This window comes from Phodopus roborovskii, unplaced genomic scaffold (genome assembly GCF_943737965.1).
Source record: "Phodopus roborovskii unplaced genomic scaffold, PHOROB, whole genome shotgun sequence".
In the NCBI taxonomy this organism is placed as follows: Eukaryota; Metazoa; Chordata; class Mammalia; order Rodentia; family Cricetidae; genus Phodopus; species Phodopus roborovskii.
In genome coordinates, this window is record NW_026126619.1 from 7638636 (window position 1) to 7666604 (window position 27969).

General features: G+C 38.8%; 2 protein-coding genes across 10 annotated transcripts in view; both read left to right on the forward strand.

Moving 5' to 3' along the window:
- Osbpl8 (oxysterol binding protein like 8) overlaps positions 1–22863 on the forward strand; it is a 112294-nt gene extending 89431 nt beyond the window's left edge. For all 9 annotated transcript variants that reach the window (XM_051206422.1, XM_051206423.1, XM_051206420.1 and 6 more), the window contains 11 exons: positions 1061–1159; positions 1755–1851; positions 4446–4544; positions 7765–7862; positions 9571–9660; positions 11402–11538; positions 13179–13364; positions 14035–14122; positions 15931–16036; positions 17379–17481; positions 18818–22863. In XM_051206422.1, coding sequence (XP_051062379.1) covers positions 1061–1159; positions 1755–1851; positions 4446–4544; positions 7765–7862; positions 9571–9660; positions 11402–11538; positions 13179–13364; positions 14035–14122; positions 15931–16036; positions 17379–17481; positions 18818–18950 — 1236 coding nt within the window. In that variant the 3' untranslated portion in view covers positions 18951–22863. The remainder of the gene's footprint in view (positions 1–1060; positions 1160–1754; positions 1852–4445; positions 4545–7764; positions 7863–9570; positions 9661–11401; positions 11539–13178; positions 13365–14034; positions 14123–15930; positions 16037–17378; positions 17482–18817) is intronic.
- Positions 22864–24833: 1970 nt separating this feature from the next.
- On the forward strand, positions 24834–27922 carry Bbs10 (Bardet-Biedl syndrome 10). Its single transcript, XM_051206410.1, has 2 exons — positions 24834–25036; positions 25407–27922. The coding sequence occupies exons 1-2, from the start codon at positions 24852–24854 to the stop codon at positions 27361–27363; spliced, it is 2142 nt and encodes a 713-aa protein (XP_051062367.1). The 5' UTR covers positions 24834–24851; the 3' UTR covers positions 27364–27922.
- The last annotated feature ends 47 nt before the right edge of the window (positions 27923–27969 follow it).

A 27969-nucleotide genomic window follows, 5' to 3' on the forward strand; every position in this document is an offset into this window, starting at 1 on the left:
GGTAGCGAGAGCCAAAACAGCCTTTCTAGAATGTTCTGGTTCATCTACGCTATCCCAAGCCATACAGTCAGAAAGCAAGAGTAAGGAATGTGTTTGAAGGAGCAGTGACAGGAAGAGATTATGAGAATAGAATAAAATGTTTTAATCTGGAAAGATGAACAGCCAGTGGAGGACAGCTACAACCAGCCAAAAATATCACCACTAACTTAATGACAGACCGTCACTATGTCCACATATAGGCGTGCTGTTAAGAAAGGAGGTCTCACCCTTCTCCAGTTGGGAGCGCTATGCATTTGCATTGTGCTGGTCAAGCAGTAAGTGAGAGCTATCACATAGTGGACTTTTACGGGAAGAGCCTCAAAACAGAAATTGGAAAATGTAGTTTTTATTACTAAGAATATTATTAACTGTGTGTGTGAACCTAGACAGCCCACTTAAACTTTAAGCCTATCTCAAAAGATGGAAAGATGGAGATGTTGACATACAAATTCTGTATTATCTAGCTTTTCCAATACTGGTTAAATACCAAAAAGAGATGGCATCCAAAATATACTTGCACCCCATGTTCTTTGCTGCACTATTTGTAGTAACCAAAATAGAGACCAGACTCCGTCGCCAGCAGATGAATGGGTGGAGATGTTGAACCAGTTGGTTGTCGTTCTTGTTGTTTTAAAGCAACCATTGCTTTCGTGAGGCAACATCGTAGAGGAATGTCTTACATCTCTAAGAGTTGCTTTTCTTATTTGAAATTTTATCACTCTGAGAGTTTCACACATGTGTAATCTTACAGTATATTTTGGTCATTTTGACCCCATTTATTCTTGAGTTCTTGGTTTACATGTTTTTATGTGTAATCTTGAGATAGTTTACTGGCAGAAATTGCAGAATTTGTATTTAGAGCATATCTTGAGTAAAGTTATATTTTTACTTGATGTAAATTTCATTTACTGTGAAGCATTATAAGGTGGTCTTCCAGATAAGACAACTTAATTTTAAACCTGTATTTGTAATTTTTAACTTGTAGGGTTTTTTTTTTTTTTTTTTTGGTTCGTTTAACTAGGGATTGAAGAAACCATATAATCCTATACTCGGTGAGACTTTCCGTTGTTTATGGATTCATCCCAGGACAAACAGCAAAACATTCTATATTGCAGAACAGGTATGAGAAATGCTAACTTGGTAAATCACTATTGTTTAGCTTCTTGTTAGGGAAGGTATGATAAGCATTGAACCTTCTAGTATGGAATACTACTCCATATCACACTGATGAGCATTTCTGTCACAGCCCATGATTGTTTCCTATGATGATTCATGGCTTTTGTGAAGATGATTTAGTTTCTCAGCATGTGGCCCCTCCATTTAGATTCCCCCCCCCCAGCACAAAAACTTGGTTACTCAGAACTTTGAGCACTGTGTATGTGTGCTCATGTGTGAGAGGGGTAGGGGGGGTGGGGGAGTAAGAGGGTCCTGATAGCCTCCTGCATGGAAGGTATATAATAGTCTCCAGTTAGAAATGCTATGCTATCATTCCCACAAAAAAAAAAAAAAAAAAAATCTCACTGATTCACACCCTGTCTTGGTCTGCATGCCAGGAGATGGATTTCCTTGGAGACAGAATCTGGACTGTAGTCATTAAAATTTATCCGTTGCTTACTAACTGTTCCTTCTTACTCGTTCTTAGAATTGAACTTTTGATGCTAGCATAATAGTATGCTTGTTTTGTTAAATGCCATTATTTTTCCTGTGTTCAATAGGTGTCCCATCACCCACCAATATCTGCCTTTTATGTTAGTAACCGAAAAGATGGATTTTGCCTTAGTGGTAGTATCCTGGCTAAGTCCAAGTTTTATGGTGAGTTTTTTCTTGTCCTAAACTATGCTTTTCCAAAACGTAGTATTTTCTGTTTTCTTATTTGTAAATAAATTAATTTTATTTGTCATTTTGGCAAGGAGTTGCTGTCATTTAAGCATCTTCAATCCTGACTCCTGTTTAATTCTTGCACACTTAGAAGTAAGGCCTGTTGTGTCTGACTTCATCACATGCTTGTAACAAAGCATCACTGACTCCAGCACACAGTGAGGGCCTGGAGTCTCTCCCATGCGTGAAGGGCTTCCTTTCTCTGCCTTCACTAGTTTGTTTAGTGTTGACTCCCTGTGCCTGAGGGAATTGATCTTTCTCTTTTAGTCTTTGGCCCTGGGTCAAATAACACAGTTAATGTTTGTGAGTACGAGAAAGGAATATAGAGAATGTGGTTTTAGTAGGAAACCTTAGCACAGTGCCTTTGACAATTCGAAGAAAGCATAACCAAAACTGTATAGTGGTAGAATGTATCTGTAAACACTATTATTTAGCTTTCCAATTTTAAAGATATTTAAAAACTTTGAAAATTCAGTTAAGGAATTTTAAACCTGAGAGAAAACAAACATAAGGGAGAAATAGAAAAGATAAAAGTAAGCAGAAGTTTAAATTTTAATTATGTGAGAAGACAGAGTCAGAAACTAGTCTGCACAGGAATGTGGCACCAGGAGTGTGGCATGTGCCTTTCGTTTATAAAGATGCTCCCCCATGTTAGGAGTAGGTTTTCCCTCCTGGTCCCACCACCATGCCTGTCCCACTTAACACACAGAGACCCTGTATTGGATATAATTCTGTTGGTCAGTTACTTCTTTCTTATTGGCTAGCTCTGTCTTAAGTATTAACCCATTTCTATGTATTTCCATGTGGTCTTACCAGGGAGAGGCGGCTGGCAGTTCTGCCTTCTTCTCACTCTCCATCTTGACTCTTCTTTACTACTTCCTATTTCCTCTTTGTCTCCTAGTCCCGCCTATCTTGCTTTCCTATTGGCCAACAGTGCTTTATTCATTAACCAGTATGAGAAACATATTTACAGAATGACATCTCCCATCACCCCCACTTAATTTTCTTTTGATATTTCTTGTTGATATTACTCCTTCCCCCTCTAGCTTCAGTCCCCGGACCCACCCCAGCTACAGTGTGTCTGTAAGGTGTCTGTTCTGCCTTTGTAGACATTGTTTACTGAGCGTAGGAGCAGGTTTATGTTCCAGTATTCCTCTGCACTGTGCTTTCATTTTTCTTATGTGTTAACACAACTTATGTGCACCAGGGCTAGATCTTTATAGTATGGGAAAATTCAGAGTTTTAAAAAAAAAATCCTCATTGTTTTCTTTGAGTAAAGACAACTGAGGAGAGGGTGTTTAATTAAGTGTCCTATTAGGTATATGGGGGTCTCTCATGTTGGAATCTAGAATAGTTGATGTAGAGATAGGTTCATGTCATGGTCATGCATAAATGTTTACATAAATATTCACAACATTATTCCTAATGGTTCATGATTGATAAACAGAACCTAACATCAACTCTTATAGACCTGTTATAGCTATTGAATATTATCAGTTTTAAAAATGAATGCATGTTATGATAGCAGAGACAAATCTGAAAAATGTATGTTAGGTGAAATAAGCCAAATATGTTATGTATTTTATAATGCTCGCTGGAATTGGCAAAAATACAGTGATAGGAAACATCAGTGTTTCCCAACAATAATGGGGAACTTTCAGGATGGTGGTTTAGATAGGTGGATGTAGGATGTAGGATGTAGGTAGGTAGGTTGGTAAGCAGGTAGAGAGATAAGACAAGTAGACAGGGGATCGAACCTGGGCCTTGTGCATGGTAGACAAATGCTGCATTCTGAACTGCATTCCCATCCATTAGTCATTTGAGATGGTCTTTCTGTGTAGTTCGGGCTGATGCTGAAGCCCCAGCCCTGTTGTGTCCACCTTGCAAAATGTTGATGCAGGTCTGTGCTAGTGTAATCCTCTATGTGGTGCCACGTACTGTCACACTTAATGCTTAAAATAGTCCATTCATTGTATGTTAGTTACACTCCATCAAAGATGTCAGAGGTTAAGGAAAGAAATGGGCCAATCATTGTATATTAATTATACTCTAACATCAAGTGCAGAGGTTAAAGAAAGGACAGAGACAAGAAGAAATTGCTGTGACATTTTATCACCTGGATTGTGCTGATTTTTAAATCATTAGTAGGTATAGAATAAGTTTTAAATATTTAAAACTTGAGACTTTTATGTGACTTAGAGATCAATATTTTGATTCAGAAGAGACAAACTAAACTGTATAATGAAGCAGTATTTTGTTGACTATTGTATATGCTAGGAGTTTTTTTTCATTTGACTTTCCTAAACAAATAATGATCTAAGCCTTTTGAAAATACTTTTTTATAAGATTAGGAATATGAATCAAATTATGTTTTAGTTATGAGGTGATGAGTATGTTTCAATACATGTATTGAGATATTTTAAAAATTTTAGCTGGAGGAATGTAGTTGATGTTCCAAATATACTTTGTTTTGAATTGTTTTGTGAAATATAATAATACTTTTTCTTTTTTTTTTTTTTTTTTTAAAGGAAACTCGTTATCTGCAATACTAGAGGGAGAGGCACGGTTAACTTTCTTGAATAGAGGTGAAGATTATGTAATGACAATGCCATATGCTCATTGTAAAGGTAAATAATATTGTCTATACTGATACCAGGTGTTATTTGGGATTTTTTTGTTTTGTTTTTTTTTTTTTGTTTTGTTTTGTTTTGTTTTGTTTTTTTTGGTAAGTAAATGTATGTGAATGGAATTTGTTATGTTTGAGATTTTCAGACATATTTGTTTGAAAACTTTGGCCCATAGTTACTTTAGAGTATTGTTGTTTGCTGACTTCTATGATAAATTAATTCACACATAATAGTCATGCCTATTTTTCTGATATATACCCTGTAAGGAGTTTATCTATAATAATGGAATTTCCTTGCATTCACCTCCTATGAAAGTTTTGAAATTAAATGAAACTATCTCTCCAGAATCTTTAAAAGTTATTTTATGCACTCTTGAACTAACAACCTTTACAAAGTATGACATGTTATTTTTTTTTTTTAATAATTTGCTTTTATTTTATGCTCATTGGTGTTTTGCCTGCATACATGTCTCTGAGAGGTTGTTAGAAGCTCTAGAACTGGAGTTACAGACAGGTGTTAGCTGCCTTGTGGGTGCTGGGAATTGAATGTGGGTCCTCTGGAAGAGCAGCCAGTGCTCTTAACTGCTGAGCCATCTTTCCAGCCCCATCTGCTATTCTTCGATGTTTCAAGTCCTTTAAATGTTTTCCTTCACTCTCATTTGACAATTTCTTTTTATTTGGATTTTGGTCCTGTCTGAGGCTTCCTGGTGTTGAGATCACTGGTGTGTGCCTCAACGTCTAGCTTATATTTAGCAATAATCTAGCTAATGCTCAGAGCTTTGTATATAGTTCTTAAAATAGGAATGAAGTTCCTACAATTTCAAATGGATAAGAATCTGTGTTTTTAATTTTTTTAAACTTTTTATTGATTCTTTGTGGATGGCACATCATGTGTCCTTATTCCACTCACCTTCCTGTCCCCTCACTTCTATCCCCGTCCTTGTGACCTCTCCCTCAAAACATAATTTAAAAGTAAACTCCCGCCCAAAAACCCAGAGACAAAAAAAATAAAACACACAGAAACATAAAAACATGTAGGCATGGAAGCTGTAGTGACACATTTCCCCTTTAGTTCAAGCATCTTTACTTAAGTGTTACTGCAATGAGTCACTAGTCTGGTTCGTGGCCTCTGGTCATGCTACACTATGGATACCGGGTCCTCACCGGGACTCCTTTTGTGTCATGGAGAGCCTGTAGCTTAGGATCTGTGGGTCTGGCCCCTTCACATCCTCCAGCAATTCATACATGAGGTGGATGTTGGGGTGGGCTACCTTGTAATCCTGACTCTGGGTGGTAGCTGGGTTGGTTGGCCAGCCTGCCAGCCTTCCCTCATGGTCAGCACCCAGGCGAGCTCTCCAGTACTGCCCCCAGCTAGCTCAGCCACTGCTCTCACACCCTTGGGACCAGCTCACCCTCACTCACTCCAGGGCCAGCTCTACTGCTTTGCCCAGGCCAGGTGCAAAGGCTGGCTCTCCAGATCGCTGTGCTCAGTGAGGGGCAGGGTCAGCTAGCTCTCCCACCCATGTGACCCGGGGACCAGCCTTTTTCATCTGCCATAGGTGGTGAAGGGCAAGAGGCAATGGGGTTATCTGTCCCTCAACCACACTATGGTGTGACAGACTGAGGGTTGCTCTGCCACTCCTGTCTTCAGGACTGATCACCTGCACCCCCTGCCAGCAGGGACATCTCTACTGTGCTGCCCTGGGGGGAGGTACAGGGTCCGATCTCTTGAGTGGTGCAGTTGGTGAAGGGCAATATCTTTAGTTTTATATAATTTATTACATCAGTGCTCAACTAGCAATGAGGAATATTTTTCCTCACAGTAGTGTATTTTTCACAGTGTAGGGAAAATGAGATTAAAGCATAGGGAATTTTTTAAAGTGAGATTGTCTATATGTTTTTTATATTGCTATATTCATGAATTATTTTATAAAGTAGGAGTTCTATGACTAAATAGTTATGAGAAACATTTCATAGTTTGTTTCCTCTCAGAAGTTAACATTGTGTGTTTACCTGTTAAAGGCCACCTCAGCCACCTAATTCAATGAAACATGCTCTTGAACAAACCTGTTCAACTTCCTTTAATTAAGAGTGTGTTTTGACACAGAACCTATGTTTGTGGTTGGCTTGTTTGTTTTGTTTGCTTAACGGACCTGAAGTTGGTTCTTGTTATCCTTAGTAATCATACTCTATAAAGTGACAACTATCACTGAATTAGCACATATCAAACCCTGGTTTCTAAGGAAGGTAGTGAGGTGACATTATCCTAGTGTCTCATCAGTTAGTGAACACATGATGTCACTCACCTACTGCCATTGAACCATCAGCTAGCACTGGCTCACCTGAATGAAGCATTAGCATGTATTCCTCGGCAAGGTCCTCAGAACCTTACACGTCAGAACGCTATACACAAACAACACTTCAGGGTTGTGCTGGGTCAGCTTCCAAGAGCAGATACATCGACAAAAGTGCAAAACTCATGACCAGGATCCCTGCTGAAGAGGGGCTGTTCTGTTTTGTTTTCAGTACGGGCACTGAAGCAACACGGTGGGCTAGTTGTGCCTCAACATCAGTTTTCTCCCACGCATGGACTCCCACACAGCACAGGGGCGCTGATCTGAGGTTTTACCTATGTAGTTAAAATGTTTATTATGGGACTGGAGAGATGGCTCAGTGGTTAAGAGCATGGGCTGCTCTTCCAGAGTTCCTGAGTTGAATTCCCAGCAAGCACATGGTGGCTCATATTGGGATCTGATGCCTTTTTCTGGCATAAAGTCATACATGGCAGATGGAGCACTCATATACATAAAATGAATAAAAATATTTTTTAATGTTTATTATATTTACTCACTGTGTATATGTGGAGGTCTGAGTGTAACCTCTGGGAGTCAGATCTTCTCTTCACCATGGGGTCCCTGTAATCCATCTCAGATTCTGAGGCGTGCCAGGAAGTGCTTTTGCATGCTGAGTCATCTCGTCATCTCATTGGCCCACCTCTGTACTTTAAATAGTCTGTAAAAAATGCCAACTAAGCAGGATATGAATATGCTCTTTTATGTTCTAAAACAAACTATGTCTGTATTTCAGGTTTTTTTTATTGAGTGAGGCAGTATGCTCTCAGATCACAGGTTTCTCCTAGAAAGCATAGCAAATTATAGAACCCTGCTATTTTATGTCAGTGTCTCTCTGTTTGAGCTGCTGTTGGTTTTCTTTTTCTTTAGGAATTCTTTATGGCACAATGACCCTGGAGCTTGGTGGGACTGTCAATATTACCTGTCAAAAGACTGGATACAGTGCAATACTTGAATTTAAGTTAAAGGTTGGTATCACTTGATTGAGAGGAAGCTGTGTTTAAATACTGATGAAAAAAAAAACATAGATGTGTTGAGGAACATAACTAAATATAAAAACAGAATTTATCTCAGGTCAAAGAGAAATGTATCCCAGGGCATTCTTTATGATTGGTACAGCCTGAAACAGCCTTAGAAGATAAAAGTTAACCTGAAAGACAAAAAATTCCTTATGGTTTTTAATTTTAATGATAAAACCTGCCACTGTAGAGGAAATGAGACTTTAAGACAATAATTGCATTGAAATATATCTGTGAAGTAAAACACTGTTTTATAAAACCCCAGGAGGTAGATATGAATTGGGACTGCACATGCTTAAGATTAACCATGTGGCTAATCAGATTTACATGCCAAAAATTTGGACAGGGAATATTGGAGATGGTTTATCTCTTACAAAATGCTGGACATCAGAAAATCTTGCAAAATATGAGTGATTCAGTTGAGACCTACTTGCCTACTTGAGTCTGATACCCAAAAGGCCATGACATGACTGATACTCTGAGCCCCTGTTCATGTGGCCTTACCATGTGATTTCACTTCTTGATAGCATGGAAGCTTCAAGGTACAGGAGGTCTTCCTTAGCAGCACAAGGTCTCAGCAGCACGCTCAGCACTCTGTCCTAGTCTTAGAATCCAGATTTACAGCATCTCCTCTATCTTCTATTGAAGTTCACACCCACCCAGCCTCAGGGAGGAGGGATGATGCTGATGATGTCTTTCTCAGTAGGAGGCTGGCAAGGTCTTGCAGAAAAGTGCGGGGCCAGAGAGGAAATGAGTAGGTACTTTTGAAGCAATTTTTGGAAAATTCTGTCTGCTTCAACAAAGGGGAATTTAGAAATCTTTTCACCATGTCAATTATAATTTAGTACATTGTGTTCAGATAAAAATAGTAACTATATTAATAGATGTTTCTAATTGCTTCCATGTTGGTATTCCAGTAACCAGAGAGAGCCTCTTCCTTCCTTCCTTCCTTTCTTCCTTCCTTCCTTCCTTCTTCCTTCCTTTTTCCTCCCTCTCTCCCTCCCTCTGTCCCTCCCTTCCTCCCTCTCTTTCTTTGTTTCTTTTCTTTGGCTTTGGAGCCTGTCCTGGAACTAGCTCTTGTAGACCAGGCTGGTCTCAAACTCAGAGATTTACCTGCCTCTGCCTCCCAAGTGCTGGGATTAAAGGTGTGCACTACCACCACCCTGCTGACCAAAGTCTTTTTCTAATGAAAATGAACTTACTTGATGCAGTGCCCTTTGCTTTGCCAGTTTTGACAAATGTGGACATACTAGTCTGAAAACCATGATGAAAGTGCTCTTAAACAGTTCCTCATGTCATTAAGTCTTGAAGCATCAAAATTGTGTGTGTGTCTAAGGAAAGACTTTACCAAGAATAGTGTAACCCTGACTGTTTTCAAAACCCTTCAGTGTGTTTCTACATCGACAGGCTCAGGCCTAGCAGTCTTTATACCTGTGTGCTCTTTTTGGATTATTTAGATTTTGTTGTCTGTTTTTAGCTGTAATTTTCAGAGTCACAATTCAGATTTATTTTTAGTCAAAGTTTCTAACTTAAATTTGAGACACAATTTAGCTCTTTTTACTTTCAAGAATGTGGTAACTATGTATTTTTTTATGTGTGGTTATCCACAATGTATGTAATATAAACTAAAATGCCCAATATTTTCTTTTTTTAAAAGCCATTTTTAGGGAGTAGTGATTATGTTAATCAAATATCAGGAAAACTTAAATTGGGAAAAGAAGTCCTAGCTACTTTGGAAGGTCATTGGGTAAGTATTTTTATATACTAGCATTACAAAAATAATTTTATCTGGTGGAGAAAAATAGACAATCAGATTGTGAAGGCGTTACTGAATAAACTTCATCTTAAAAGCGGGTGTTCTGGTATTGCTCGGTTGCCAGTGACACTATGTTTTATGTTTTTGAACTCTTAAATGAGAGGAAGTAGCTATCATATGGCACTCACTGTGTACATTATTAGGAGTGTAACTCGTATTTCTCATTTAATAGTTAGTTGAACTTCATGAAGTTGGTACATTATGTAGTCTCTGTGTGTATATGTACCATAACACATATGTGGAAGGCAGAGGACCAGTGACGAGAGCCAGTGCTCTCATTCTACATGAGGGTTCCAGGAACCAAGCTCAGGTAATTGGGGCTGGTAGCAAGCACCTTCCCTAGCTGAGCTATCTTGCTGACACATGTATAAGATGTGTGCATTTGAAAAGGAAGGAAACTAACACAGGACATGTGGAGAGTTAGGGCGTGTCATGTGGAAAGTGAGCATGGGGCATCTGGAGAGATAGCAGCGAGGAGAATTGAGCCCAGGGACTGCCTGTGCAGCACTTTACTGGTTCCTGTAACTAGAGTCATATTTCTTTTGGAGGAAGATGGGAAAGTGCAGTAGACATAAAAGCAGTGGTTTTGATTTACTTCTCTGCCAATCTAGATTCATGTTTATATAATTTCTTAGCAGGAGCTTATGTGACTGAAATGGATTACGGTGTGTTTGTTAGATGGATTTTTACTGTGAACACTAAGTATATGCTATTCTGCATTATAATAAGCAAAAAAAAAAAAAATAAGGATGAAAAATGAAGCTAGATTTAGAGATTCAACCAGTGGCTACATAGGCTCTGCAAAAAAATTTTTGTTTTAATTTTTGCATGTGAAAGTATATGAGAGCATGACTGTGTGTGTCTGAGTGTGTAAGTGTGTGTGTGTGTATGTGCTCTCCTTTTACCATGTGGGTCTCAGGAGTACATTATTACATCATACTTGGTGGCAGTTGCCTTTCCCCAAAGAGTCATCTCCCTGGTCCCTGCGAAATGTTTTGTTTGTTGTTTTGTTTTTCAAGACAGGGTTTCTCTGTGTAACAGCTCTGGCTGTCCTAGATCTAGTTCTGTAGACCAGGCTGGCCTCGAACTCACAGAGATCTGTGAGTTCAGGGGTGTGCCCACCCCTGAAAAATGTTTTAATTGATTTTTCTGTCTAAATATTATTTGGAACAATGATAAAGCCATTTTTGTCATTTATTTTATTTGGGGTCTCATGCTGCATCACTGGCTGGCCTCAAACTCAACAGAGGTCTGCCTGCCTCTGCCTCCTGGGTGCTGGGATTAAAGGCGTGCACCATCACAGCTGGAAAAATTGATGTTCTAAAAACAAAAACACAATGTCTAAGATTGTGTTCAGTTTTTAATGCTAAGCATCTTAGAATTTTTCAGTAATTTGATGGAAATTGTTCACAGCACCACTCCATGCTCTTCATGCTCCACAGTTCAAGTGGGAGGCTTTGCCTGTAATGAAACTTATAAAATCTCATAAACTTTCTATGTAGTCAGCCAACTTTTGTAATTGATTGGTATTATATATTTAAACTCCTATGATTGAAAAAAATGGGACTTTGAGGAATGTATAGCAGGAAGAATTTATTAGTGTATTGCTGTAATTTGTAGTCCTCCTCTAAATGAAAATAACTATATTGGTGTTTAATTGCTTTAAATACAGGATAGTGAAGTCTTCATTAATGACAAGAAGACCGATAACTCGGAGATTTTCTGGAATCCAACACCTGACATTAAGCAGTGGAGATTAACGAGGCACACTGTAAAATTTGAAGAGCAGGATGATTTTGAGTCAGAGAAGTAAGTATACCATTTTTAGCTGACTTCATGGAGATGAGGAATATTTCAAATTACACAATAGTATAGTCAGACTATTCTGTCTGCTGTTGAGTTCATTCAGCAAGAGAGTTTGTCATTGGTGGGACTGAGAGCATTTTGTGTTGGTGTGTATAACATGAGTACTTGACAGGTTGTCCTTCTCTCTGTAGTACAAAACTGAAATGTCCTGGTCTCCCTCTCCTACAGGAGTGCTCTCAATTTCTGTTTGCATAAATTATAGAACCCACTAATAGCTCTAGTTTCTACCTGGCAACTGCTTCCTAATCTTGTATCTGCCTGTGGAAAGATGATGTGAAGAGTAAAACAGCTACTTTTATTCTGCCCTCTGATACAAGAATAATGCCACTTGATGTCCTGGTTCCCAAAGGACTTAAATTAATTGGGGAATGCCATCATTAATGCCCTCTTTTCTGTTAACTCTTGAAATTCTTCCTAGAACTCTTAACACTTGCGGGTAAAACTGCAGTTTGCATTTCTTTGTGTTAAGAGTTCTGTATAAACATTGCTTTACTATACCGTGGATACCTGTGAGTCCTTACTCTGTGGCCCTGCTTCCATGAATCAAGTCTACAAGTATTTTCTTTTCTACGTAAAATACAGGTTGTCAGCATTGGAAAATATGTATGCACCAATTTTTAAAGTCCTGTTTGAGGTGTACCGGCCTGATGCTCCCTGTCCAAAGGGACATGCAGCCATTTTTTTGATGTGTGTATATAATTTAACATTTTTTATTTTTTTGATATGGGGTTTTATGCCAAACAAAATGGCCTGGAATTTGCTATGTAGCTGAGATTGACCTTGAACTATTATTACTCTCTTGACTCTACTTCCCAAGACTGGGACCATGGGCATCCAGCTCAACATATTTTTAAGGACAGGATAATAAGACTTAGAAAAGGAAACTTGTCCATTGGCTAAGTGATTGACATAAAAAAATTAACCTGTGTGTGAAGAATTTCAAGGCCTGTTTTAGTTCTGACACATTGCCCTTTCAGACAGATGTGATACAGATCTTGTATTCTCATGTAGCTGATGAAAAAAAAGCTAAATTTTTATGGGGGAATCATGTTTCTCATGATGTATTTTGCTACATCGGTGGTTCTCAACAGTATTGGTGTACTTAAAATCTAGGAAGCATTTAGCGTCTGTTCCCTGGGCCTGTTCCTAGAGACTGAATTTATGAGTTCACTGATAATTCTTGCAGCCAAGATCTCTGGTGGATCATCCTGAAGTAGTATCATCAGGATGACCTAATGAGCTGTTTTAATATAGATTACTTTGAGGACTTCCTCACTATGGTCCTGTCTACCTCAGTCAGCACTTTTCACTGTGTGCTTAAGAACCCAGGTAATGGATTTCTCTTGCCGAAAAGAAATTAGCCTTCACTTAATGGTGGTTGCCTCTTCAAGGAATTGGGTTCTTCTTCTTGACTCATTTCTGAGCATCTGAGCATAACATAAGCATTGTCAAAGCCCAAATTCCACATGAACAATATTTGTGCTCAGCAAAAATAAAAATCTGTATAGATCTGATTTTGTTTTTTTTTTTTTTTTGTTTTGTTTTGTTTTGTTTTTAATATTATCTTTACATGTATATTATAGACTCTGGCAGCGAGTAACAAGAGCTATAAATGCCAAAGACCAAACAGAAGCTACTCAAGAAAAGTATGTTTTGGAAGAAGCTCAAAGGCAGGCTGCCAGAGATCGGAAAACAACAAATGAAGAGTGGACTTGTAAGTTATTTGAACTTGACCCACTCACAGGAGAATGGCACTATAAGTTTTCAGAGTAAGTAATTTAAATGTCAAATATACTAGCATAATTTATTGCCTTTATATTTCTAGTATATGTACTATCAACATATGAATTAGAGTGAAGTATTAGTTTACAGTTTTTAGAAATTTATATATATGTATGCCAGCTTTTTGAGTTTATGAGTACTGTGTGCATGCAGGAACCCATAAAAGTCAGAAGAGGTGTCAGGCCCCCTGGAACTGGACTAGTGGGTGATTATGAGCTATGAGAGTTTTGGGAACTGAACTCTGGCTTTCTGCAAGAGCAGTAGGTGATTTTAAACACTAAGTCACCTCTTCTGTATGAAATTGTTTGTTTATCTCTTTGAGGCAGGGTCTCGCTACATAGCTCTGGCTATCCTGGAACTTGCTATATAGATCAGGCTGGCCTCAGACTTCGAGTTTTGTCTGCCTCTGCCCAGTGCTGAGATTAAAGGCATGTACTGCTATGCCTGACTTCATGATGTGACATTTTAAATTTGTTGTTCTATCATTTACTTTACTTATTTATTTCTATGGTAGTGGTTTATTTTCTAAATAAGTTAAGAATCAGAAGATTAGATATAGACAAATCTTCAGACTAGAAACAGTCTTAATGAAAATTACTTACTGAAAAATCTAATAAAAATTATATTCTTTAGTTATTAAAATTTTTTTCTCTTCAGTACTCGACCATGGGACCCACTTAATGATATGATACAATTTGAAAAAGATGGCGTTATCCAGACCAAAGTGAAACATCGCACTCCAATGGTATGTAACAAAAAAGTAGCTAGGTCCAATAGGCTTATAAATTTTCTAAATCTCTAGTATCCATGGTAATTACATTTAAAATTTTGAGTTTTAGGTAAGCAAAATGGTATAACAGGCAACTTCAAGCTGTGACACCCTAAGCACACACAAAAAAGCAAAATCTACCACAACTATGCAACTATTGAAATATTTGTAGCTACTAAGAGAATGAAGGACCAAGGAGGTCTTTGAAGCAGTAGGAAGACATTATAGCATTGTAGGAGTCCTTGTGTGATTCACCCCTTGCTGGTCACAGCTACCGGCTTGTGAGGTCTCTCTGTTCCAGTGCACATCTGTGAAGCCAAAGGGAGCAAAATAAACCGCATACACACACACATCCCACCTCAATAGAAAAACACTGGAGGATCCATTAGCACATATATGCATAAACAAAACATAGTCTATTCATGTAATGGAATATTATTTATACATAAAAGTAATTAAATTCTGCTCTGTGCTACAGGCATGGACAAACAAATGTTCTTCAGTTTCCACATAGGCAGATTCCCAAAGTCAGAAAGTAGATTACAGGTTCACAGCCACCTGAGGAAGAAAAGGGTGAGGAGTTACAGAATCTTGAAGATGATTGATTATACAACATTGTGAAGTAATTACTGCTAGCGGGTTGTGTGTAGTACTTTTAAAATGGCAAAACTATTACATTGTCTCACTGGCTGGCCTGGATCTCAGTATGCAGACCATGCTGTTCTCTAACACAGAAACTCACCCGCGTCTGCCTCTGCCCAGACTAATGTATGAAATGTTTTTATTCATGTTCCGGTGAGGAGGTGGAGGCACATGAGACGTGCCCTTCCTTCTAAACAGACTGTAGATCACAGTGAGTCCTCATCCGCCTCTCACTGCTGACCCCATTTGTCATCTTGAGGACTCCAGTTCCTCAAGTAGGGTAGCCTAAACCCACAACCTGCCTTCTTAGGCAGGTTCACAATGTTCACGTGTATTTTAGATGCCTATATATAGTTTTACAAAATTGTTCCAGGAATGACTAGGGATACTTTTGTCAGATTGGTGAAGTTCCATATGAAGTTAAAGATGTGTGGCCAGTGACTTTCTCTGTTTCTGAGCTTGCACACGGCCCTACCACATGCTTCATTTCTTCTCTTGCATTTGGGTTTTTAAGCTTGGTACTGGTGACCAGAATTACAAACCTATTATTATTCTATAGTTTATTATCCCACAGAAAATTTAATCCTAGTTAATTTCATACATATCTGAATCTTGTGCCTGCACACAGATGTTTTTAGTAAGTTTAGGTATACTACAAAATAGTACTGTATTTTCTGTTTGCCATAAACTACCTAAGTATACCTGACATCATCCAGCGGGAGTGTTCTAGCACTGAGAACAAGACAAGAATGTTTTTTCAATGCTGCTGTTTAAAACACTGGAGATGGTATGCAAAAGAAATGCAGCACCTGGGGGTATATTTGTGTTTGTACATGCTTTAAGGTATCACTGGAAGAGCAAACAAGCTAATAGCCCGGGCACCTGTCCTGTGAAGGAGAGATGGTGTGTATGGGTCAGGAATGGGAGGGAAATTAACCTCCTACAGTTCTTTTTAGTTTTTGTGCCCAGTTAAAATCAACTAAGATTTTGCTAAGTGCAGCGTATCTTACTTGTTAAATTTCATTAGGTCGTTTGTGCTTTTTCTAAGTATCACTCCTGTTGGTGGTTTTGACAGTTACATGGGTGGTTTATTTACAGCACATAGTACTGACTCAAATCATCATAATATGATTTTTCTCCAGGTTAGTGTTCCAAAAATGAAGCATAAACCAACAAGGCAACAGAAGAAAGTGGCAAAAGGCTATTCTTCCCCAGAACCCGACAACCAGGACTCATCTGGAAGTGAAGGTGAAGATACTTACCCCAGACTGTTGACTGATAAATTTTTAAAGCAGTTTTTTTTTACTGTGCTGTTAGGTATATGTAAATGGTTTTCAAATTAACTCAAGAATGTAAGAGTTTGTATGGAGACAGGAATCGGGTATGAATGCCGTTTTGGATTATATAGATGAGCTGACTCGTGCAGATAAATGCTATAGTAGCAGTTCTTTGGTTTTTCGGTGAAAATCTTTTGATTGAATTCAAGAAGCATATGTTAAGTTTTGAGTCAGTTCATGTTTTAGAAGAGTTTCTTATTCCTAAAGTAAACTACTAGTGTTTGGAAGGCACAACCAAGTGAGACTACAAATACGCAAAAACTTGCAGACTACTACTAGATTAAATCATATCTTGACCAAGTTAGATACTGTGTGAGCTGTCTTGAACTATATTAAGATACAATTAAGAAGGGATTAAAGTAACATCTTAGACATTGTAAGAAACTGAAAAAGTAGTTTTTAAAAATCTGACTTAAACACAGTGTCTATGAGTCTACACTAAACTAGGGGCAGAGAAGCTCATTCACCTACAGAGGCAACACTAGAGTAATAGTAACTATTGAGGACAGAGGCTAAGTGATGAGGGGCTTAAAAGAAAGGGAGCTCACTCTGGTGGAAGGTTCTTGGAAGATGCCTGAGGACTTAGTAGACTCTCCAGTGACTTGCCTGGGACATGTAGCACAGTGATGTGGTTGATAGCAGAAAGAGAATGCTACAGGGCTGCTGTCATGTTACAACAAAGAATAAACAGGTACTCTGAGCCTTGGAACCTCTTAACCTGTGCAAGGTCACAGAGCCGGTAGGATGGGTATGTGGGGTGGTACCTGATGTAGAGGTATTAACTCTTTAATTGGGTTTGTTGACCACTTGATGCCTTACAGCTGTGTGGAATTGGGGCAATCCTGTTAACCTTAGTTTAAAAAGAGAGACCCTGAGAGAGGGTGCTGAGCACAGTTAGAAAGGGAATGAAGTTAGCAATAGCACTACAAGTTGTAAGGTGCTCACAGAGCTGAGTTCTTCAGATTGGTGCCAGCGGCTGGGGGAGAAGAGAGTATTAGTTTCCCAAAATTAATACAGATTTTAAGTGATTTTTTTTGCCTATTTTAATGAATTAATAAAACTGATTCTACAAGTTAACTACTCTGTGCAGTTTCCCAGTTTCGACTGGATCTGTTTGAGACTTTAAAAATACAGAATATTTATTTTGTTAATCTGTAGGCCATCCAAACCATGTGTAGAAAAAGTTTGGTTATACAAGCCATTAAATTCAACTATAGACTGTGACTGTAACTTCATTCTAAATGTCTTTTTAGCTCAATCTGTAAAACCAAGTACACGAAGAAAGAAGGGGATAGACCTGGGAGATATTCAAAGTTCCATTGAGTCTATAAAACAAACACAGGAAGAAATTAAAAGGTAATATATTCTGAAAGTGCTAGTTGTTTGAGTCCAGAGGAGTAAAGACCCTGTTACAGGAAATCATATAAACTTTACTTTTTTATAACACTGCTAATGTTTAAAAATAGAGTCCTTCAGGGCCTCTGTCACCTGAAGTCCGAAGCTTACAGAATTCCTACCACATGGAGCTACTGGGGGAGATGAACTTATGAGGCCCTTCTCTGGGAGGAGAATATTTTCCTGCTCATAGCATGCTAGGAACACAGCTGTAGTCTCTGAGAAAGCTGACAGACTTGCTTATTCATGCAGTCCCCCTTGTGCATGGCTGGTATGCAATTGTAACGTGTGTCTTCTTACAGCAACTGAAATACCTGCATAGCTGTGGGTAATAGTCACTGCCCTGAGACCGGGACTATTCGTGTGTGTGTGTGTGTGTGTGTGTGTGTGTGTGTGTGTGTGTGTGTGTGTGTGTGTGTGTGTGATCTAGCAGCTAACATTTATTAACACTTAGCTGAGGATTCTAGAGGAAAGATGTTCCTGTTCCAGAGGGGTGAGAGGGAGGCATACTGTCTCAAAAGAGACAGAAAAGAAAGCCTCTGTTTATCCATTAGATTACTTTCAAATGTCACTTTCTTGTAATGCTTCTGATCATCTATCCTGACCTGTACATGAGCTTACCTAACTTTCCCTCTAGCCTTCTTTGGAGTGTCCTGCAGAGTTGTGCCTGTGTGTGCTGTTGGCTCCTTCAGAGCAGACAGAATGACATGTGCACCTTGGGTATCATCAGGCCTTAATCAGACCTTAAACTGGTATCCACATTATATAATTATTATGTATAAATCTACTTGGTTACATTTGCCTCCTTTTTTTCGTAGCACAATTCAAAAAACAAAAGATTGGAATTTCATCACTAAATTCCCATTTTTGTAGCATCAGAAAGGCTATTGGATATTCTTCAATTTGAGAGTATTAAGAAATCTGATGCATTTTTTTCCCCTGAAGAATTTGAAATTTTTACTCTACTCTTGTCTCTCAATAAAAGGATAAAAGAAATTAAGCCAACTAAAGAGCAAATACTTTCTTTAAAGCCACTGTTGTAACAGAGAAGATAATATATTCTGTATCATTAAGCTGTGATGATAATATTTAATATGTCATAAAGTAATGTGCTTGGTGCAGGGTACCTAAAACCACTTCCTGAATACTGGCAGTCTCGAGTCTTGATAGAGTAGTAATTGAAGTAGTTACTTGAGGTAATTAGACATTTTGTGACAATATGATAACTATAATAACGACATTTTGTGCTAAAATTTCTGAAAAATAACTATCAAATTTATTGTTGCTTATTTTGTAGAAATATTATGGCTCTTCGAAATCATTTACTTTCAAGTGCACCTGCTACAGATTATTTTCTGCAACAGAAAGACTACTTCGTCATTTTCCTTCTGATTTTACTTCAAGTCATAATAAACTTTATATTCAAGTAGAAGTTCTCAACAGTTGAATCACTGAACTAGACAGATGGAATTTGGCCTGGGACTGGTGTTCACATTGATTTGCACTCTAGTGAAGCATCACAGCGTTTCTAAATCAACAGGGCAGGAGATAAACGTGCAAGCGTCTGCCTAATTTTCACGTCATTATCCTTAGCCCAAAACAAGAGCTGTTCTGTTTGGTTATTAAAGTTGGCTATGTGTTAAGTGCCAGAACACTTTGTGAGACTGTGCCTACATGTGAGCATAATAAATCCACATGTGTACACAAGAACTCTTACCTGACAGTAGTTTCTGTGTTCTGCCGTATGTTATGAAATACTCTGATACCACTGTTCATAACGAAAATGCCATTAATCTTACAAATATATGTATAGTCAACTGTTTTCTTTAGAAGACTGGCATACAACTTTTACTAAGAAATTACAGTTGGAGAAATGATAGATTATAGACATTGTATGACTTGTTCAACACATTATACTGTTAAAAGCACCTTTAAGGTATCTAGCTCAGTTGTCTTAGAAACACCAAGAGAAAAGTGAGTGGTCAGAATTAATATATTGTGAGGAACAAGTAGAAAGTTTTTAAGAGTTAATGCAAAATTTTCTCACCTCTAGGACTTAATGTTACAGATGTAGATGTATCCATACTTACATGTATATCAATATTAAAACTTATGTGCAGCTACACGGATGTGTATGTTACAATCCCATCTTAAGCACTTGCCGACAAACGGTCAAGTTTGTTTGCTATCCTTTACTGGTTTGGTTAAGTCAGCTGTGTCTAGGACATCGTCCAGACATCAGTGTTTATAGGGTATGTGTAATTCTGATAATTTAATGTTTTCTTTATGAAAAATATTTTAGCATTCATTTTGACATTAGAATGCTCAATGAGTAAATAGAAAACTTCTCATATTGTACTTCAAAAGCCCAAAAAGAAAAAAAATGCAGTAAGATAAGACACTGCAGTGGCCTTTTCTTTGAGAACATTAAAATCAATTTGTTTAAATGTGCAATAAGTTGAGCATTTGAGAATATTCAGTTACAAAGTATATCATCACCTTCCACCGCCCTGTGGCAAGCCACAATTCTGTACAAGTCATTTTGCTCAGGCTCAGCCAAGTTTCATTGCTTAGAGTTTTTGCCTCTTCAGTTTCATCTTTTGACTTCGTATTATTGTCAAAAACACTTCTTTAAAAGGTAATTAAGTTTTGGAACATGTCATAAAATTTAGATTCCTCTAAACTATAGATTTCAGGGAGGTTTATACAGTGAAAGACCTGTTGGCCTGGCTCCACCTGCCTTCAGCTAAAGGAGAGACTGAGGTACAAGTCAGTCACCTGAGATGAAGCGGCAGTCAGTGCTGTGTGGCGAGTACAAAGCCAAGAGATTGCTGATACGGTGCTGAAACCACATATAACTATCTTCAGTACCACAGGTCCCCACGAAAAGCCATCCCCACATGATGTCAGCAAAACAATGCTGTATTTCATTGAAAATATCTTAAACTTTTAACAGCAGAAACAAAAGGTGTACCTGTATCCAGTGTTTCATTATTATGGAGTTTTGGGTTATTTCATATTTGTCAATATATTTTTTGTATTCTTATTCTACTACCAATATTATGCTCAACTGCCTATCATTGATGTGATATTTTGTAAATATTGTACAACTTGATCTTTATATGATTTTAAAGTAGTATTAATTTATATTATATATAACTTAATTGGTTGATCACTAAAAGTTGTTTCATCATTAAGCCCTGAAATGTTAAATTGTTGGTGACCTGCCTTAGGGCTCTGTCTTACGCCTTTACATTGTTTCATGTGGTCTGAACAGTACTTTATTTGTGCTGATATCTGAGACTGGAACGGTGGTCGTTTTGTTGTTTTCAATTTCACTTCAGAGCTGATGTTAATGGGTCCTTACCCAAGGAGTCAGAAATTAAATGAACAGGGTGACTGTTTCTTATACACTAAAGGCTTATGTTCAATCGAATGTTTCTCATACACCTGACTGTATGAGTTTCTTTCTGTGAACTGAACACAAAACTCAGGAATTGGTGGATTCATATGTAAGTCCTTTAAACAATGTATACTTCACCTTGAGTTTGGTCAGACTGTGTGACTTGACTTGAACATTCTGAGGGTTATCTTTCTTCATAAATGGATTCACAATGTGTGTGACTCACTGTTCCAAACTGTCTGAAAACTCCACGTGGTTTATCGGGTTTGTGACTCCATGGCCAGCTTTCTTTATTTAAAACCTTAACTTCTCACGTGAAAATTTAGATGTGTAATAATAATTATTGACATTTTCAGTTTTCAGTTGTTAAATGTCTTTAGGTGTCTCCCAATTAGTTAGATGTTGCTGGCTAGTGAAAGATTTATGGACATATGAGATGTTAGTGTGCTTTAGCAATAGATATTTATTTAACTTGTCATTCTTACCGATACTTTTTTTTTTTTTTTTTTTTAAAGCTTAAAAAGGTACAGTGGTAATCTTTGTCATGGCTCAGTTGACAACTGCATTCCCTTGAAAGCTGGCCCTGTAAGATACAATCCTCATTTCCTAGCTCATGTTTCTGTGCCTTTAAGGAGATATTTTTATTGTTTTGTGTTACAGAACTATAATATGGTGTTCAAAGTGTTTATAGGCTTATTTGTCATAAAAGGGTCATTTCTCTGTCACTTTATTTCCTTTTATATAGCTGAAGAATATGTAAACAGTAATGCTGTACTTTTATAAGGGTTTGTCTGGTTACCTACTTCAAATATATTCTTAGTCAGACATCATTACAGTAAACTTGTCAGATTATTCTGAGTATTGTAAACAGTGCCTTTTTGATGGAATTCACACTGTTTTGGGTGTCAACTTGTGCCATATTCACAGAATTCTGTGGAAGGCAGTTTTAACTTTTTGAAGAATATCTTCATCAAAATTTTAAAAACAAATGTGTAAAATTTCATCTTTTTCAGTGTTTGGCATTTCTAATCAGCAGTAAATAGTTTTGTTTTGCATTTTTGTCTTCTCTACAGGGACGATGGCATAAGATGAGCCATACACGAGTCTGCAGATTATTTTGGATTATGTTAAAAATAAAGAGTTCATGTTTATATCAAAATTTCCAATTTGACCTATGGTGGGGGGGACCTCTCATAATTCAATAAGTTTACATTTTAACCTCTTGCTTATCTGGCTAAGTGTATAAAGAGATTCTTTAAAATGTATAACCTGCCACCACTGCATAATTTGGTTTCTTTTTGTTACATATTTTGTGGGTTTAGGATATCCACTTTTTGTTACAATTATACTACTATTTTGTTACAGTTTTTAATTGAACATGGACTGTTAAAATTGTACAGGACCAGTGTCTTATTAATAAGATTAACATACTCAATGAGAGCCACAGGGAAACCTTGCCGAAAATGAATGTGTCTGTACTTCATGGAGTGTTTAGAAAAATTAGCCTCTTCATTTATCATGAAAATTATTTTAATACCATAATATTGAAATTCTTTATTTGAAAAAATGACATGAGACATTTGAATGATGAGCCACAGACCTTCAGTTGGATTTATTTTCACTTTTTGGCATGTTAAATACACATTTAATTTTAAATACATCAGTTAATGGCTGTTTATAAAGTCAAGCACTACCACTGGTCAGTTTTGTATGATAGGATACAAGTGTGTTGTTACCTGCAGTGTAAGTATAGCACACTGTTGAATTCTCTTAAGGTGCATAGTAAATGTATAGATAGTCACAGGCGGTTTTGTAATGTATACATTTCTAATCTATTATGCCTAACCTGTTATGTTTGCAGAGAGAAAGGAATTTTTCTAATCTGTAAAATTATGTTAACTTCTATAAGTAGGTATTCTAAATAAACTTTTTAAAAAGCAGTCTGTGATCCAATGACTCCTGATATGATGTAGTAACTAAATTAATCATCTCATTTATTTTGCTTTGTTTTGAGAGTGTGTGTGAAAAAGATCCCCATACAGGCTTGGCAGGGATTTAACAAAATCCCTAATGTATGTTTTAGTTGGTACTTTATATTTCTTCTTTCTTAAATAAGTGGAAATAATACACACTTCATACATGAAAAGTGAGGCCCCGGGGGTTTTAAATGGCCCCAAGAACTACACATTAAGAATGAAAGCATACCCAGGCAATGGTAGTGCATGCATTTAATCCCAGCACTTGGGAGGAAGAGGCAGGCGGATCTCTGAGTTCCAGACAAGCCTGTTCTCCAGAGTAAGTTCCAGGATGGCCTCCAAAGCCGCAGAGAAATCCTGTCTCAAAAAACAAAAAGGAAAGCACAGTCTTTCTGAAAAGGTAAACATTTTGAACCATGTCTGCACAATATTGTAGTAAAACCTTGACTGCAGCATTTAAATGTTTGAAATAACCCACTACTTGAGTCTCTATTAAGGTAATGTTAAGCAGTGAGTGCAACCAAGAAGGAAAAAGCATTACCATTAAACATTGATGTGTTTTCCCCTCCAATCTGCCTGTTAGTAAGGAGTCCACACCTAATAAATCTCATAAGATCCAGGAAAGTTTAACCCTTGATTTCTTCCTCCTTTCTCCCCATTCCAGCTAACCTCTTAGAATCCACTTGCTACTTCTAGAAATAACAGGAGAACCTACAATGTTGTGTGTTGCGTGGGAATATGGAGTAGGGGAAAACCTGTCAGTGTTAAACATCAATGTTAGAAGATCACTGACCTGCTAATATTGACATGTTCATTCTGCATTCTTATGAATATAACTGTAAGCATTGTGGCTTAGATGGGAAGGGATTCTAGCCAAAGAGTACTTACTGAGCTGGGACAGAAGGGTGTTTTGGCAATCGGGAGCCAAGGAATACCACAACTCACAGTTAAGTGTAACAGCTCACAACCCTGCTCCAGTATAGCAGCTCTGCTCCAGCAGGGAGGACTTCCCAGTGAAGTGGGGTGGTTTTTTTGTTTGTTTGTTTGTTTGTTTTTTGGCTGGCCCTTTTTCCCTATAGTAACAGCCCAGGAGTGATGGTTCACTATAAGAATAGTGTGAGTAAATGAAATACTTGACTGTATGTGCTCCGTGTTAGAAACTGTACAAAGTACTTTCTAGTGTGCCCAGCTCAGAACTTTGATTTGTGTGTGTGTGTGTGTGTGTGTGTGTGTGTGTGTGTGTGTGTTATCTTTCATATATATATATATGAAAGCAGAGACTGAATGTCACCAATGATTGACCGGAACGACCTCCTCAGCTATGAATTCAGAGTTCATGCTCTCCCTGAAGCCTGTATTTTAATATGAAACATTTCTTTTTGGGGGCTGTATACAGTACACAATGTTAGGGTGTGTTGATTCGTACCGTTAACTCACCTATGTGAATAAAGGGCAAACTTTATTTCTGCTGAAGAGGTTAAACTAGTTGGGATGTCTTCAATACCCGAATGCAGGGAAGAGAGCACAGCCCAGAAGGAGGAAGAGAGGCTAAAAGTGGTCTCCTTGTCCATGCTGCATCCTAAAGCCCTGTGCATGAAGGCAAGGAGAGAATGGGCACGGTGTGGACCCTGTAGGTGTAACCCTGGGATAGAGGCACGGGGACAGTCCCAATCCCTCCATCCCAGCCTCTAAGGCAGAAGACCTAGGGGGCGTGATCATGGACGCCTGCAGGGCTTGATTCAGGACGGCGCCGGAGACCCCGCCTCCATCCCAGTCTCCGTTCCCGCCTGCCGGGCGGAGCCCCGGGGACGCGTCACACGCCACAACGGCCAATCCACGCCAGCGGTGCGGCTGCATTTCCGGCATCCTCCATGCCCCTTCCGGCGCCACCCTCCAGCGGTCCTGAACTTCATCCTCTGCATCGCTGAAGCGGTTCGCGTGATCCTGGATGCATGGCGTCCTTGGGGTCGGTGACCGCGGCTCTGCGGGTGGCTGAGGTGCTGGAAACTATCGCAAGCCGCTGCGTGGGGCCCGAGGGCGGGCAAGTGTTGTGTACGAAGCCCACCGGCGAGGTGCTGCTGAGCAGGGATGGAGGCTGCCTCCTGGAGGCGTTGCACTTAGAGCATCCCTTAGCCAGGTACCTCGCGCCACCTGCCGTGCGCCAGACCCGCAGTCTCCCTCTACCGCTCACTCTCTCATTCTGTCCCCATGCTGAGGACCTGGAAGGGAAAATAAAAAAGATCTTGTGAGACCAGTGTAGACATCGATAAGGGTGCTGCCCAAACTAGTCCAGAGCCCCGAACTTCATCAACTGCCTGGAACATTTCTCTTTCCCCATCCCTGGCATCTTAGAATAGAACAAAGAATCTTAGAAAAATAAAAAATTAAAGATAAGGCTGTGTGTCAAAAAGACGATAGTCTTTGTGTCTGTAGCTATGAAAACATGGGTTTAACTTGGCACCAACATGGACAATCTGAGTTACTTTTTTCTCCCTCTCCCTATACAGGATGATAGTGGCGTGTGTTTCCAGTCACCTTAAAAAAACAGGAGATGGTGCTAAAACGTTTATTATTTTTCTTTGCCATTTACTCAGAGGACTTGATGCAATCAGAGAAAAAGAAAAAGATTCATTCACTTCTGAAAATACTCAGACCCACGAAAGACATTGGAAAAACTGTTGCCAGTGGAAATCTATTTCTCAGGCCCTACTGACGTTTCAGACACAAATACTAGATTGTATTGTGGATCAGTATCTAAGCAGGCACTATCTGTCTGTCTTTGCTTCGTCTGCTAAAGGAAGAACTCTGTGCAGGCGCTCTTTAGAGTCACTCCTGGAAGCTTACTTTTGTGGGAGAGTGGGAAGGAACAATCACAAATTCATTTCGCAGTTGATGTGTGACTACATTTTCAAGTGCACAGCCTGTGAAAGTGCAATTGAAGTATTTGAGTTGATGGACAGCTGTTTCCTCGAGTTGAGTGTTGGTGTGACAGGCCTTCCTATTTCGGATTCTAGAATTATAGATGGCCTTGTGCTTCACCGAGACTTCTCTGTGTATTGTCCAGCAGATGGGGACATAAGAATGGTGATGGTAACAGAAGTCCTCCAGCCTCTGTTTTCATCGTCACAATCAGAGTTTATTCTAGATTCCAAAGCGCAGTTTCAGGCCTCTCAGTGTTGGATCGTGAAAAGGACAAAAGCAGTAATGAAGCATTTGCATAGACAGAACATAAAACTGCTCCTATCCAGCGTGAAACAGCCAGACCTAGTTATTTATTGTGCTAGACTCCATAGCATATCGGTGGTGGAGTGCTTGTCATCTGAAGAGGTTTCTCTTGTCCAGAGAATCACTGGCTTTCCTTCTTGTGTTCTACCACAGGTCCCTTCACAGGGTGAAATTTCTGATACGACTTTGGTGAAGTTTTGTAAACCTCTCATCCTGAGATCCAAAAGGTATGTCCATCTTGGCTTGATTAGCACATGGGGGTTTATGCCTCACTCTGTGGTCCTTTGTGGACCAGTTCTCGGTCTTGTTCAGCAACACCAGAGTGCATTCCATAGAGCTTTTAAGATGCTTAGACAATTGTTTACTGACCTTGACCTAAATTATGCCATACAAGCCAACGACCAGTGTGACTCAAATCCTCTTGCTTATAACAACAGCAGAGAACGTAATCACCTACCAGAAATTGGTAAGTATTGGAACACAACAGTAAAGAGTGAAAATAAATTAGAAAACACTCAAACACATTTAAAAATGTATTCAAATGCGGTGACTTCAGATACAGAATTAAAAACACATGTGCCATGGTCTGCACACAAGGGGACACCAATAAACACATCTCAAACCAATGGAATATTGAACTTCTTGTCTCCAGAAAAAAACTGGATAACCGATGACTGTGAACTGTTAATTGAGAGTAATTCCACCAGAAATCCTTCAGCAGAAGACACTAGAACAAATGAAAATGTACAGGCCACAAATAATCCCAGAAAAGAATACACATTGCCGTTGATATACAAGTCCCTAGAAGCATGTACTTCCCGGGGTTATTGCTCATCAACTATACCAGCAGGCAGTGTTCTGCCAGTGGGTGGTAACTTTGAGATCTTGTTGCATTACTATCTTCTCAACTATGCCAAACAGTGCCGGCAATCAGCTGAAGCCACGGTCAGTACCTTAATGGCTAATGCACTTTTAGGCCTTCCTAAAATCCTTTACAAGCCTAAGAAGGGGAGGGACAGCTTCCCACAAATATATTTGCGATCTCGCCATGCACTGCAAACCAGTCAATCCATGGTAAGTGGTCAGTCAGGCTTGGAGCCAGTAGCTGGAAAGTACCAGTTAATAGCTTCAGTTATTCAGTGTTTGGCAGAAATACTAACCGTTGATGTAATAATCAATATCAAGAGACAGCCTCAGAAAGTTGGTGAACAAGATTCGGATGATGAACTTGAACCCTAAGCTTTTTGTTGCACAAACTTTGAATCTGGGGCCAGGGAGAAGGCAAACCAAGGACCTGTGTTCAGTGCCCAGAGCGCAGTGGGTGGAAGGACAAAATGAGGTCTGGAGGATCGTTCTGTATCCTACAGTCACATTCACAGATGCAAGCACTAAACATTATGGAAAAGATGTATTCAACTCAAGCTAAAAATTCAAACAGGCTTCTGACTCTGAAGTCAATCCAGTCCTCACCCTAAATCTACTGAAACCACCTGGCCATTCAGACACAAATAGCAGCTCTGTGGAACCAAACCTGGCTAAATATATCTGTCTCAGGCCTGTGTTGGTCTGTGTCTAAGGGAGCATGTCTGTATTTCCTTTTTCTGTATTTCTTCCCACTTCATTTCCTTGAACACTCTATTTCATAGTCATGTAATCTCCTGACTTGAAAGAGATCTCCAGACGCCAGCTCACATTGTTTATGAATATGAATATAAAATGCTAAGGTTTTACTTAAAATAGTTTTTCTGGGGGTAAAATCTGTAAAACAGTAAATAAAAAGTCAAATCTCTGTAAAAGCATATAAATTAATTGTGTGTCATTTGATTTATTTATTTCTATTGAAAC